Source organism: Mustela nigripes, chromosome 6, assembly GCF_022355385.1.
Source record: "Mustela nigripes isolate SB6536 chromosome 6, MUSNIG.SB6536, whole genome shotgun sequence".
In the NCBI taxonomy this organism is placed as follows: Eukaryota; Metazoa; Chordata; class Mammalia; order Carnivora; family Mustelidae; genus Mustela; species Mustela nigripes.
This window is the reverse complement of record NC_081562.1, coordinates 138887733-138902574: the sequence shown is the minus strand read 5'-3', so window position 1 is coordinate 138902574 and position 14842 is coordinate 138887733. Positions and strand designations below refer to the sequence as shown.

Here is a 14842-nt window from a genome sequence, read left to right as displayed (position 1 = left end):
CACTAATTAGTACTTTTGGAATCTGATTCTTCAGATAAAACCATATTTACCTTTTAAACTTTGAAGTTGTACCAACCCCTTGGAATCCTATAGTATTTTATAAACTAGAGAATAGCAGTTGAATAATACTGTAGTAACATTTAGGGTTTTTTTGTTTGTGAGATGTTTGTTTAGCTTTGTTTCATTGTGGTTTTTTGGGGAGGAGGTTGATTGTTTTACAAAGAATTAGATATGAAATGGCCTAAATTTCCCTAATTTAATTGTCCTTTAATAAAATGTTTTAGTGGGAAATAATATTCCAAGTTTAATATGATTATTATCAACTTTTAGGAGAAAAGATATATGTAATAAGATTAACAATATTTTTATTTGTAAATATACTGGGAAGAAATAGAATACATCAGCTCTTATTTTTCAAAACCAGTACCATTTACAAATAAAATCCTATTTAGTGATTAAATTGGAAAGAAAAATCTTATATACGTAATACCTATGTGCTGGGAAAGGAGTATGTTTTTGGTATATAACTGTTCAATATTGAAAACTGTGTGACATTGATGGAGCTATTGGGCTTATAAAATATGAAATCTGATTTCGACTTAAAGATACCAAAGGAGGGACTTCTGGATTGCTCAGTCGGTTAAGCCACTGCCTTCAGCTCAGGTCATGATCCTGGGGTCCAAGGATTGACCCCCGCATCATGCTCCTTGCTCGGCAGGGAGCCTGCTTCTCTTTCCACCTCTGCCTGCCATTCTGCCTGCTTGTGTGCTCTCTTTCTCTGACAAATAAAATCTTAAAAAAAGATACCAAAAGATATATCTGCTGAAGGCTTAAGTCACTGAAAATGATTTAGACTATAGAAAAATATTTTATTAATATAATAATTACATAATTTAAACATATTACATTTTTCTAACAGTTGACAAATTCCAGTTGTCGCTCCTGTCAGTTCCTCACCATTTGTGTTATAGAGGAATCTTTTGTTGTATTGCATCTTCCTTCATAGTAGTTTCTAATTGCCTGGAGTAATGGAATCGAACATAAGACTTCTTTTGAGTCATTTGTCCCAGGTCGGGGTCCACTGAAAGACGAGGCTTCCCAGATGACCCAATACAAGGAGTAATTTGAAATCTATACTTAATGTATAGCTTAATATTCTATTTGTTTTTTTATTAACTCCTATACTCTCCCTGGTCAGAAAACTTATAGGTTCAACATTAAAATACCTACTTGTGGAGATGTCCTGGGTGAAAGAAAGAAGAAAGGGAAGGGACTGAGTCATATGAAAACCTTTCAGGGTAGTTCCACGACAGTGGAAATGGGTGTTGATTGTGATCATTGTTGAGCCATTTAGTGGTATTATCTCATTTTTGGCCACGATTTGCCACTTAGGATAAAAGCAGAATGGGTAGTTTTTTGAATTTCTAATTAAAATGAATGTGAGGAGAAGGTTGGATTTGGGTATAGTGGGAATGAGGAAATAAGGCAAAATGTTTTAGAACCTCTACTTAGTAAGTCCAAAATAAGTCTCTCAGAGGGTTTTGTAACTCCCAGTGCAGATATTAGAAACTTAGCGTTTGTTTTTTGAGTACATCTTTGGTGGTCAGCATTGTATAGATATTATCATGAATGCAGATGCACAGGGCTTGGTCTTTATCCTCAAGGAGTTTGCTATAAATCTGGAAAGCAGAAGCATGTACATATATGACAGCTAAGTGAGACAAAATATGTACACATATACATTTATGCATACCTGGCTGTAGATTGGGTATAGGTGAAGGGAACCATAAAACAAGACTAGAGGAAGCACTCGGGTGGGGGGAGGGGAGGCGATAAGGATGAATGAAAAGAGAACAAAAGGGACACCTGGGTGGCTCAGTGGGTTAAGCTGCTGCCTTCGGCTCAGGTCATGATCTCAGGGTCCTGGGATCGAGTCCCACATCGGGCTCTCTGCTCAGCAGGGAGCCTGCTTCTCTCTCTCTCTCTCTCTCGCTCTCACTCTCTCTGCCAGCCTCTCTACCTGTGATCTCTCTCTCTCTGTCAAATAAATAAATAAATAATCTTTATTAAAAAAAAAAAAAAGAAAAGAGAACAAAACAAAATGTCTCCCACCCAAAATGAGTCTGGTATTCAAAATTCCACATAAAACATATGAAGAAACCAATGCTAATATAAACACGAAAAAAATCTAAGAATCAGAACATTGTACTCCAGTTGAAATTAATTTTGTTAATAACTTAATATAGACTTTAAATAATGTTGTAGGTGTCTGGAGTTAAATAAAGGCTTTCATTTAGAAAGAACAAGAAGGGCAACTCTTTTTGGTCCCCTCCCTCTTTGGAAGCTTTGTGCTATCACTCAGTAAACTTTGCTTTGCTGCGCACTCAAAAAAATAAAATGAAAAATAAAAAGTACAAGAAATTATGAAAAATAAAAATGAGTGATATCTGAATAGGGGACTATGATAAAAAATAGAAATATTTCAGATGAAAAAGCTAGTCATTGGAATTAACAAGTATAGTCAGTAGTGTAAACTATAGACAGAAGGGCAGAAAGATAACTAATACTAAAGCATAGTTAAAAGAAATGGAAGATGGGTGGGAAGTTTCCTGTATTCATAAACTAGGAGTTCCAGAAGAGAAGAATGAAGGAAAGATGGGGAAATAATATCTAATTTCTAATAATTTCTAGGAATTTTCTAAAATCAAAAGAAGGCATGAGGGTATAACTTGAAAATATGCCTTAAATACTGACCAGGATAGGCACCTGGGTGACTCAGTGGGTTAAAGCCTCTGCCTTTGGCTCAGGTCATGATCCCAGGGTTCTGGGATTGAGCCCTGAGTCGGGCTCTTTGCTCAGCAGGGAGCCTGCTTCCTCCTCTCTCTTTCTCTCTCTCTCTCTCTCTGCCTGCCTCTCTGCCTACTTGTGATCTCTGTCTATCAAATAAATAAATAACAAAAAAATTTAAATACTGACCAGGATAAATTAAATATATATGTTGACAGATTTTCCTGGATGTGCAGAACTTCAATATAGGGAGACAATTATAACAGCTATCAAAGGGTAAATCACCAGATTTCCAGCAGTGGTAGATTGCATCATTGGGTTCATTCTTTAGCCATTCCAGTAGAAGTGCTCTTTGATGTTTACCTTTGTAGAGGCCTTCCACTGTGTGTGGGGGTATATTCTGCTGTTACCTGAGTTCAGTCATAATGACTTGCTTTCCCTGATGATTTGTTAGTAAATGTATCACAAAGTATAGTATTGAAATGGGCATGTGCAGCAAAAATTATAATTAAACATTAAAAATTTAATTAAAAATTTAAAAATGAATAGAGCCTCAGAGATCTTTGGGAAAATACAGAAGATCTAACATTTCATTGGAGTTCTTAGAGGAAGAGAAGAAAGAGTGTGAGGTTGAAAAATATTTGCAGAAAACAATGTTTGAAAACATCCCAAATTTGGTAAAAGACCAACAGAAATCAAGAAGTTGAGCAACACCTAAAAAACAGGATAGACCTAAAGAAATCCACATCTTGACACATAGTAGTCAGTTTTCTGAGAAGTAAACACTTCCCCTTTCATTCCCTCCTAAATAATCTTGAAAGCAGCTATCTTGAAAGTACCTATAGGGTGATAATGATTTGAATGCAGTGGATGTCTTACTAGAAACCATGAAGCCAGAAGGAAGTGGTATAACATTTTTCAAACGCTGAAAGAAAAAACTCTAAACCTATAATTTTACATCCAACAAAAATGTCCTTCAGGAATGAAAGTAAATAAAGACCTTCTCAAATGAAAGTAAACTAAGAGATTTATTACCAGCATCATATTTTCAAAGACTTGCCGTAGGAAGTCCTTCACACAGGAGAGAAATGATAAGAAGACATTAGGAATGAAGAAAGTACAATGGAAAGGGTGAATATCTGAGGACACTTGTCTTAGTTTTAAAAATTATGTTTGACATTCAAAACAAAAATCGAAACATTTCTGAAATAACTCACTGTAGGTAGAGATGATACTTACAACAGCTGTATACCATAAAGAGGGGAGAGTAATATAATTGTTGGTAAGATTTCTGCATTTCACTTGAAATAGTGAAATATTGATAGTAGTAGACTGTGGTAAATTAATCATGTGAATTTAATCCCTAGAATAAGTACTAACAAGCCAACGAAAGACTCAAGAAACCATAGATAAACTATAATAGTAAAAACTTTTCAAATAGCCCACAGAAGGCAGGAAAAGAGAAACTCAAATGAATAATAGGTTAGAAAACAAAATGGCAAACTTGAATCCTAACATATATAATTACATTAAATATAAATGGTCTAAACACACCTGTTAAAAATTTTTCAGAAACAATAAAAAACCATGACCCAACAATTTGCTTCCATAAGAAAATTACTTCAAATGTAATGTGATATTATATCATGCTAAAGGTTATTTGTCAGATCTACAGTAAATTTCATACTTAAATCCCATACTTGTGGGATTATAGGAGCTTTCTCATTAGAATTAGAAACTAGATTTGAACTTTTTAAAATCACTGCTTCTGTTCAACAATAAAGTCAAGTCGAGAGGAAAGGTGCAGTTGTTTTAATTATTAGAAAAATGAAGAGAATTTACATACTCGAAGCTGTTGATTTGCTGGATATAAAATCAACATAAAAACTACCCATTTCTTGGGGTGCGTGGGTGGCTTAGTCGTTTAAGTGTCTGCTTTCAGCTCAGATCGTGATCCCAAGGTTCTGGGATCAAGCCGCATGTTGGGCTCCCTGCTCAGTGGGGTGTTTGCTTCTCTCTCTGCCTCTCTGCTTGGCTTGTGCTCTCTTTTTCACTCACTCTTTCTCTCTCTCAAATAAATAAAATGTTTTAAAAAACCCCAAAACTACCCATCTCTCTAGTAAAAAGTCAGATTTGAGCTGTGACAGAAATAAAGATCCCCTTTTCATTACCAGGAGTAGCAACAGGAAGAGGTATAACTAAGAATATGCCTGTTAAAGGTTTGTAAGATCTTTTTTTTTTCCAAAAATTTTATTTATTAGCAAGAGAGAGCGAGCTCATGCTTGCGAGCATGAGTGGGGTGAGGGGCAGAAGGAGAGAGAGAAGCAGACTCCCCCTGATCAAGGATCCTGAAATCATGAACTGAAGGCCAGTACTTAACCGACTGAGCCACCCAGGTACGCCGGTTTGTAAGATCTTAAGAAAATTTCAGAGCAGAATTGAAGTATGTAAAACCTGAATAATGGTGCGATATACCATTATGATCTTGGATTGGGAGGCTCAGTGTTATAACAGTGTCCGCATTAATCTATAAATTCACTGCCTTTCCATTTACTTTCTCCCTCTCCATGTTTTTGAGAACCGATGCTAATTTTATTTTCAAACAAAGGTCTATGAAGAAATAAAGTATTCCTGAAAATGGCAGGTGGGGTGTGTGTGGGGTGTGTGTGGGGTGAGGTTCTTGCTATGGTGATTAAGATGGCATAGTAAGAGCAGACATACAGAGAAACTAGTTGAGAAATAAACCAGAGTAAAAAGCTCACATGTAGCATTACATATCAGTGGGTTAAGCATGGAGTCTGGAGTTTGCAATTAATGTTGCTAAGATTATTTATTATTCATGTGAAAAAAATGAAGTGTAGCTCTTGACCTCACTTCACCTTAATGATTAATTCCAGGTAGATGAGAGATACAAATGTAATAAGCAAACTTTAATGTTTACAGAAGGATATATAAAAAATATCTTTGACTTCAGAGTGGGAAGGATTTCTTAAAACTATAATCAGGAAAAACTATAAAAGGAAAGATTGACAGATGTGATTACATCAAATTAAAAAAAAAACACTTTCTAATATAAAAAGTACCATCACAAAGGGGAAAAGCTGAGCTATAGACTAGGAAAAGGTATATTTAACTCATGTAGCTTACAAAAAGGCTTTGAAGTTAAAATACATTAAGAACTTCCTGGTCCTTTCTGTAAGACTAGAAGAAAGCCCAGTTGAAATTGTGTAAAAAACATGACTAAGCAATAATCAGAAGAGGAAATACATGAAATAAGTATGTGAGAAGATGTACAAATTTACAGGTAATCAGAAAATGTAAATTAAAACAACGAGCTAACATTTCACTTCTCACATTTTTTTTTTTTTAATGTGTGTGTGTACTTAAGATTTTATATACCCGAATGCATATAAATTCAACAGTACCAACTAGGGTTGTGCAAACCAATCTGTTCTGCTGGTAGAAATGTAAATTAGTACTCCCACCTTATACATGTCCATTTATAGCAAAATTATTAAATTACATCTATCTACAATGTAATATATATAGCAGTGAAAATATGAGTTAGAACTGCATACTCATCAGCATGGAATGTTTTTTAATAAACTTATTGAATGCAAGAAGCAAGTTGAAAAATGATGCATGTGGTAGGACTCCATTTATATAACTTTTAAAACTCCACAAGTATGTGTATTTATAGATAAATAAGTATGTATCAAAGTGTGATTACAGTGATGACCACTGAGTTGTATGGTGCTGCTGGGGAAAGAGGGGGAGGAATGGAATCTGGAAGATGTATTCAGAAGGGATCTAGTATGTCTGTGTTTTTTTTTTTTTTAAGATTTTATTACTTATTTGACAGAGAGAGATCACAAGTAGGCAGAGAGACAGGCAGGGATGGGGGGAGGGAAAGCAGGCTCCCTGCTGAGCAGAGAACCTGATACATGGCTCAGTCCCAGGACCCTGGGATCATGACTTGAGCTGAAGGCAGAGGCTTTAACCCACTGAGCCACCCAGGTGCCCCTCTTTTTATTTTAATTAATTAATTAATATTAGTTACCTAAAGCTATTGTTTCATATTAGATATGTTAAACCTTGTTGGTGGGTTTTCATTATAGTCCTTATTCTTTTGTATATGTTTTCTTCTAAAATTCTTAAAAAAGGTATTTGTAAAGGGATTAGAAAAGTTTGGTTTCTTTGCAGGGGGATTAGAAAGTTTTAAACTTAGCCATCTTGTTAACTAGACTATATTTTATATCTGACATTTTATTTATGTTTTGTTTTTGTGAACATACTGTTGCCTGGTAAAACTACCAGCACATTTACAGTTGTGATTAGTTGTGATTATTGCCCAGTTTAGTTTCACATTATTTTTGTTGCCTTATTGAAAGGATTTCTAAACAATTGAAGTAGTTAGTTACAAAGCTCATAAGCTAAGGTAGTTGTATCTGTTAAAGTTCATGCACATGCTTTTACACAACTGTACATTTTAATTATTGCTAATGATTCTGTTGAAAGTATAGCTCTGTTTAGGTCTCTTTTCTTAGAGATTTCTGACAGTGAATTTTTTGGGGGATAGCCTTTAAGTTTCATCTTTGTTCTTCCTAGAAATGATCCCTCTGTGAACTTCTGTGACAAATTTTTAGATTGCTATTTGTTAAGCAGCAGTGATTTAAAAGCAGATGCCATATGTGATTGCCTTGCATTGGCAAATTTTAATGTGAAGAATGAAGTAACAGATTTGGGAGATAGTTGGAGTTTGTGTGTAGGCTCATTTTGGGAAGTAAAGAAATGGCATATTGTAGAGAAAGATGTTGGAAGAATTTTTTAATATTAAAAACATTCTTATAATTTTACTGAAAGTATAATGAATCATTAAATTTTTAAAAAAGATTTTATTTATATATTTGACAGACAGAAATCACAAGTAGGCAGAGAGGCAGGCCGAGAGAGAGGGAGAGAGTGGGGGGGGGGGGACCAGGCTCCCTGCTGAGCAGAGAGCCTGATGTGGGGCTTGATCCCAGGACCCTGGGATCATGACCGGAGCTGAAGGTAGAGGCTTTAACCCACTGAGCCACCCAGGTGCCCCATGAATCATTAAAATTTTAAGATTTACTGGGCGTTTTAGGAGTGGGAGAGGTAGATAGGTATTAGGTATCCTTTGCTTTCAGAAGAATAGAGCCTTTAATTTTCTTTTGTCATTTAATATTATTTTATTTATAATTTATTAAAATTGGCTGTATAGAACAGCATAACTGTTAAATCTCAGATTGCTGAAATGTTTGTGCTTGGTGGTCTACTTGAATTTCAAATGTATGATTTAATACCTTATTGATAATGTGTTCTTAATTTTATATGTTATTTTCGGGGGCAGTTATTATCTATTCTTTGTACACAACTGATATATTCAGGATTGGTTTTTCAAACTAGTACTATCTCTACCTTCAGACATGATTATGTTTTACAACTTCAGAGAAACAAGTAATGGTGTGTTTGGCCTATAAATGAAAGCAAAACCAAAAACAACCAACCCTTTAAATAAGTGAAGATGCTGTTGTATATGTAATCATCATTTTTAAAACCTAAACCAAAAATTGAACTCATGTAGATTTTCAAGGTAGAAGGAACCTTAAAAAAAGTTTGTCCAATTTTAGAAATTACGGTAATTAATATTCTATTGAGAACCTACTATTAGGGCAGTATTGGCATTTTTATACTGCTTAATTATTATGTTATTAATATGTTATTATCAGTTATTAATACATCTGTGAATGAAAGGATTTTTCTGTTATGTCTGTTTTACAGTTGAGGAAACTGAGGTATAGGGAGACTAAATATTTTGCCAAAGTTATGTTAACTGGGTCTCTCAAACACCAAAATCTTTGATCATCTCAGTTGGGGCACAGTGTGGTCAAAGATGAAAATACCAAGGCCAGAAAAATTCCTGTGATGAACTTTGCAGAACATCGTATGTCATAGTTAGATTCCACTTTCGTTTCTATTATTTATAAGGTGTAATTTTTTTTTTTTTTAAAGTATAATGCTTCATCCCAGCAGCAAAGAGAAATAATTAAAAGTAGAAGCTTGGACAGGCGGCTGCAAGAACCAATTGTATTAACAAAGTGGAGACATAGCACCATTGTGTTGGACACCAATGACAAGGTAGGTCTTTGTGAGAAAATTTTTTAAGAATATCGGAAGTTCTTTTTATTCTTTTATTTTTTTCTTAGCTGCATCCCGTACTTTGGTAACAATTCTTTTATTGTGTGTAGCATCAGTTTGTCCTGGAATGGGTTTTGGTTTTGTAGTTCATTGAGTTTTGCACAGTGGACTGACTCATCTGTGGTTTGATAATGTATATGTTTGAGCCTAGCTGGTGATAGATATTTTTGATAACCCTGTTTTAAAGTTCTGTATCTGTAGTTGTTTGGCCTCTGGGAGGTTTTAATAATAAAGATATTTAATTAATTTCTTCATCCCGTGGGAGAATTGGAATCCCAATCCTCTGTTTCCTTAATTGTTCTCTGCACAAAGGACTTCTTTTATGAATCTGAGAAGGAATGTTCTCTGTTTCAAATAAGAGATAGATTTTGATGCAAAGATCAGAATGGAAAACCCATAAAGTTTTTACCTTCCTTGTGAGTTTTTTCTTTATGTTGTAGCTTCATTTTGGGGGATGGAGTAGGAAATTTGTATGAATTTGTAGAACATTAGCCATACTAATATGTAAAAACTTTGAGGGCGGTGGCAACACTGTAAAAAGTATATTTTAAAAAGATATCTGTCACTGGGGACTCTTTTTTACCATCAGACTTCTCTTCTGGCATAATGAGTAGGTTTCTTGCATTTTTCAGGTGTTAGTGAAAACAGAATGAACTTTCTTAGGGCATATTTCTCTGTGTTTGGGTACTTTGAGTTATAAATTCCTTTGCAAATTATCTCACATCAGTCAAAACAAGTTTGTTTTGTTTTTTAGTGACTATAATGTTGGTTTTCGTGAAATTAAATGGAAGACTTTTTGCACAGCTGTAGAAACAGTCTACACATATGAGATAGACTAATAGAACCACAATGCAAGTAGTAGACCAGTTTGTAATTTATATTTTGTAAGGATATTTTGTGATTTGAACGTAGAGGGCATATCAAAGAAAAGAAAGTCTGGAATCTGACATTGAAGAAAACTTGAAAATATTTTAGCATTAAGAATAACATGAGTAGCTAAGATTCCTAGAGATTTTAACAGAAAATTCATTTAACTCCAAGAACAAAATTAACAATTCAGTGCACGCAGGCTTGTAAATGTCCTATATAATGTTCTAATGCAAAAGCCATTCCAATTCCACTGCCTCTTCATTTTGGAACAAAAAGGATGATTATTTTGCTGATGTAGACTTAAAATTTCTTACTCTTTTAAAATCTTTTTTGAGATTTATTTTCAGTGTGTTATTAGAATAAGTTACCTGAAGTTCTCATGACTTCTTTTTTTTTTTTTCAATCTGAGTCAGAGTTATGGGAGCATGATTTTCTTGAGAACAGAGATTTACTTATTTTTGGTAGAAATATCTTTTTTCTTTTTCTTTTTTAAACCTGCGCCTTAACCTGTTTATTATCACCACCTACTGTATATGTTTTTAAGATCTGAGGTATGAAAGAAGGACTGTACCTGAACAAACTCGCTGACTAATGTATGGTAAAGGTTAAAGGGTTTGTGACTTGAAATGTAATAAGCCTATTACTATGTAACAAACTGATTATCTAAGTCCTAATTCAGTTGTCAGACTACACTGGAGGAGGTAGATGTGTGTATCTGTGTGTGTGTGTGTGTGTGTGTGTGTGTGTAGATGTGTGGGTGCGTCTGTTTCTGCCTAGGTATTGTTTTTACTAAAATCTGCTAGTTGTAGGCATTTAAGATATATATCCATATACATTTATAAATATATATAAATATATGTGTAAAATCATTGTTTATAGTAATTATAATTATTGAATATACATTATTCTCTATTTGCTGTGGTTTTTATTTCTGTAGGACTGATGATCCCATGAAAAATAAATTGTGATTACCATTCACTTATTTTCTACTTTGTGGGTCATTATCTTTTTTCCAAACATTTAATATTAGGCACTTTTAGAAGTCAAGAAATTAAAAAGTGAAACATCTGAAGTGGTCAGAAAAAAAATACTTAAAATGAGGGTATACTAGATTTGGATATTATGTGTAATTTTTTTGGCAAAGATATGATTTGATATCATTTTAATGTTTTCTTCACTAGTAGTATAGGCCTTGGATGTTTGATTTGTAAGGTTTTACCTTCAAGGATTTCCCAGTAAACTTGCACTACTATCTAGTTTTTGTGTTTACAAATTTTATATGGTATAAACCTGAAGACTTATTTTTTCCAAGTGAATGGATGTGTTAATGGCTTGTATATCGTGATATAATATGAATATCCAGATTTGTTAACAGTACCATGTCCAGTTTCATAAGTATGGTAAAGTAGATTGATAAAAATGTAGAGATGAATATGCAAAGACATTATTTGGTTTTATAAGAAAATAAGAGGTGTTGGCCTATGATTGTTCTAATTCTCTTTTCATGAGATTATGCAAAGCATTTAGGGGAATAGAAAAGATTTGGCTGTTGGTGCCAAAAATGTGTTTTTTCAGTCTTGTCCTCTATAATGAATCTTATAAACACCTGAGGTAGAAATCACATAGTGTGTTTTAATACTGACAAAGTAGAATTGCTTTTAAAAAACACATTATTAATTTGCTCCTATTATATATTTTTGTAGGCTTAGGTGTTAAAAGATTTTTTTTTCTGGTGACTTATTAAATTTTCTTCTTTGCATTTGAAAAAAATCTCATTTTTTCTAATAATTGGAAAGTTACCTGTAAATTACTTTAAATATTAATAGCAGTTTAATTAAGTGTCTTACGTAGCCATTGACTTAAATGAAGTTCTCTTTCTGGCGGTTGCCTGTCATTCCTGTGGCTGTTGGCTTACCTAGTCCCTGGTGTTCATGGTACACTAAGAGCCCAGTTCGTATGGTGATATTACATTTTTATCCCTGCATGTTTAGATTTTACCCATTTAAATGTCAGTTCAAGGATAAAACGTCATGGTTTTAAGGCAACATGCCTTATTTTTGTTGAGTAATTCTGTATGCAGTATTTAAATTAAACTATAATGAGTGTAAAATACACCATATTTCATAAACCTTCAGACAACTGTAGTTTGCAAATCCGTACCATAATAGTTTCAGAGCTGAATATTGAAAGGAAATAATTAGGGAAAAAAATTTCGGAGCTTCCCTTATTAAGCTCTCCCACTGTGAATAGAGGGAGAACTATAATGATATAAAATAGAGTAACATTTTTCATTACTTATTTCTTGTAGGAATCTCCAACTGCCTCAAAACCCTGCTTTCCTGAAAATGAGTCTTCTCCCTCTTCACCAAAGCACCAAGATACAGTTAGTATGATAGCCTATAGTATAATATAGTCCAGTTATTTCAATCAGTTTCAATAAGTTAATTTTCTGTAAATGTAACGTATAACTATTTCTTGGGCTTCTATTAACTTTCATTGGTTTTCCAGATAATAACCATTAAGATAGGTTTAAATTAAGAATTTAATCAGTTTTAGAGACTTAAAAGCCCCTTTTTATGCAAAATAAGGTATCTCTGTGATTAATTTATATACCATATTTGCAAGTGACATTCATGTTTGGTTTTTAAAAATAAACATAAAATCCCTGGAAAATGCTATCATATTCTACTTTAATCTTTTTTCCTCAGGCCCGCAGTCCAAAGGTAAGCAGTTTCCCTCCTTCTTAATGACCACAGGCACCACTTTTGTTCTGTACTTTAAAATAACAGTACCCAGTCCATGCCAGGTGGATATTAGAGATCTGTAGCTCAGCTGTAAGTTTGCCCTAAACTGAAAATCTCCAGTTGACTTTAGAAACCTGGTTTAACTTGGGTGAAAGTTACTTGATTGGTATCTTTGTAGTCCCTTGCGTCTTTCCTATAGTTGGCTGATTCTGCTATACCCCCTCAGTGGCTTTCCTTCTCCTTCAGAATGAAGGCCAGAATTTTTAATGAGGACTGTAAGACTGAGCAAGCGCTGGCTCTTGACTGCCTCTCCAGCCTCACTTCCTACTTGTGTCCTCTTCTTGCCTCCCTGCTTGTTTTCTTCCAGCCACACTGTATCTCTTTCCTCAAAAGAGCCTACTTTTCAGCTCAAGGTCCTGGCACATGGCATTCTTCTATCCACTGAACCATTTCTCTCCCACATCTTTGCCTGTTAACTTCTGTTCGTTCATTAGAGTTCGGTGCAGACTTAGCTTTCCCAGAGAATTTTATTCGAATCTTCTAGATTTGGTCAGTTTTCTCTGTAATGCTCTTTGTAGCATATAATTATATGTTACTTGATTCTATTAAGTAGAATAGGACTTTTCATTTTTTATTTCTTGTGGAAACCTCAAACCCTCTATTTGTGTCAGTCTTCCCTACTAGAAAAAGAAAAGTTTCATTAGAGCAGGAATAAGCTCCATAACTACTGTGTACCATATGTTAGCTGTTCAGTAAATATTGAATGAATAAATGAAACTTTTAAAGCTTTTTAAAAGACAAACTTTTATTGTTACTTCCTTATTTTGTAAAACTGTAATAGAGTTGTTTATGGGATACTTCTGATTTTTTTAGAGGCAAAGTTTTTCACAAAAGTCATTTGAATTTTCTCTCTGTCCTTTCCCTAACAGAATCAGATCTTTTATGGTTCATATCACATGTTTTACACATTTCCTTCTGACATTGCTCAGGGAGTTCCCCCTGCCTACAATTGTCCTTGGCTTTTTACACTTAAACTCAGAAAAAAATTTTTAAAAAAAGATTTCATTAATATTCGACACAGAGCACAAGCAAGAGGGAGCAGTAGGGAGAGGGAGACGAAGAGGGAGAAGTAGGCCCCCCATTAAGCAGAGAGCCTAATGCAGGGCCCTATCCCAGGACCCTGGGATGAGGACCTGAGCTGAAGGCAGACATTTAACTGACTGAGGCACCAAGGTACCCCAAAGTTAGAAAAGTTTTTAAGACTGATTCTTTAAGAGGCCTTGCCAGACTAACCTTAGCATAATAATGATCTCTTCTTATTTTCCTGAATTTCTTTTTTTTTTTTTAAGATTTTATTTGTTTATTTAACAGAGAGATCACAAGTAGACAGAGAGGCAGGCAGAGGGGGATGGGGAAGCAGGCTCCCTGCCGAGCAGAGAGCCCAATGCCAGGGCTCCATCCCAGGACCCTGAGATCATGACCCGAGCTGAAGGCAGAGGCTTAACCCACAGAACCATCCAGGCGCCCCCTTTTCCTATGTTTCTAAGTCACTTATTAGATAGTGTTTATAAATGTTACCTCAGGGACTCCTCCCTCCGAAGGCTTTAAACTCCTACTAAAGGATAGATAGTGACTCTTTTTCTCTTTTTTGTCTTTTGCATTATTTAATACTGTTTTGGGTACAAAAACATTAAACATAAAAGTGAACATGATTTTAGTGGTGCTGTCAACAATTGTTGTATCCGTCTAAGGTGGTATTACTGCAATACTCTATCAGTGCATCTAGAAAAAAGAAGAAACCCTCTCCAATGTATTTTAAATATGGGTAATACGTAATTGCTAAGGAAAACTTTTATAAATTATTTACATTTAGGTTAAAAGGAATCTCTAGGTTAGCCTAGAAACATGAATTTGCAACTGTTCCACATGGAGTTAAAAAGACAGTTTGCAAATTATTTCCCAAACCATCTACCCCTTTTCTCAAATTTGACAGTAACTGGACCATCCTGGATTCACGATACCCCCTGCTGGCCACCACACGGAACTGCCTAACCAGTATCTTTGATTCTTTTGTCTTAGAGTGAAAGATGAAACAGCTTTTGTTCATTCTAACTGAGTCCATTCTTTTTTTCACATAAACATACAACTCTGCTTTTCCACTGCAGAGGGCACCTCTTCCCTGCTGTCTTGCCCCTCCATGCTGAGGCTTTTTCCCTCTT

The 14842-nt window shown here is 34.7% G+C and overlaps 1 protein-coding gene across 5 annotated transcripts in view; it reads left to right on the top strand.

Moving 5' to 3' along the window:
- ARHGAP12 (Rho GTPase activating protein 12) overlaps window positions 1-14842 on the top strand; it is a 108615-nt gene that overhangs the window by 58862 nt on the left and 34911 nt on the right. For 4 of the 5 annotated variants that reach the window (XM_059404365.1, XM_059404364.1, XM_059404360.1 and 1 more), the window contains 2 exons: window positions 8824-8949; window positions 12188-12262. In XM_059404365.1, the coding sequence (XP_059260348.1) occupies window positions 8824-8949; window positions 12188-12262 (201 nt within the window). The remainder of the gene's footprint in view (window positions 1-8823; window positions 8950-12187; window positions 12263-14842) is intronic. The other variant, XM_059404363.1, reaches the window with a different exon arrangement.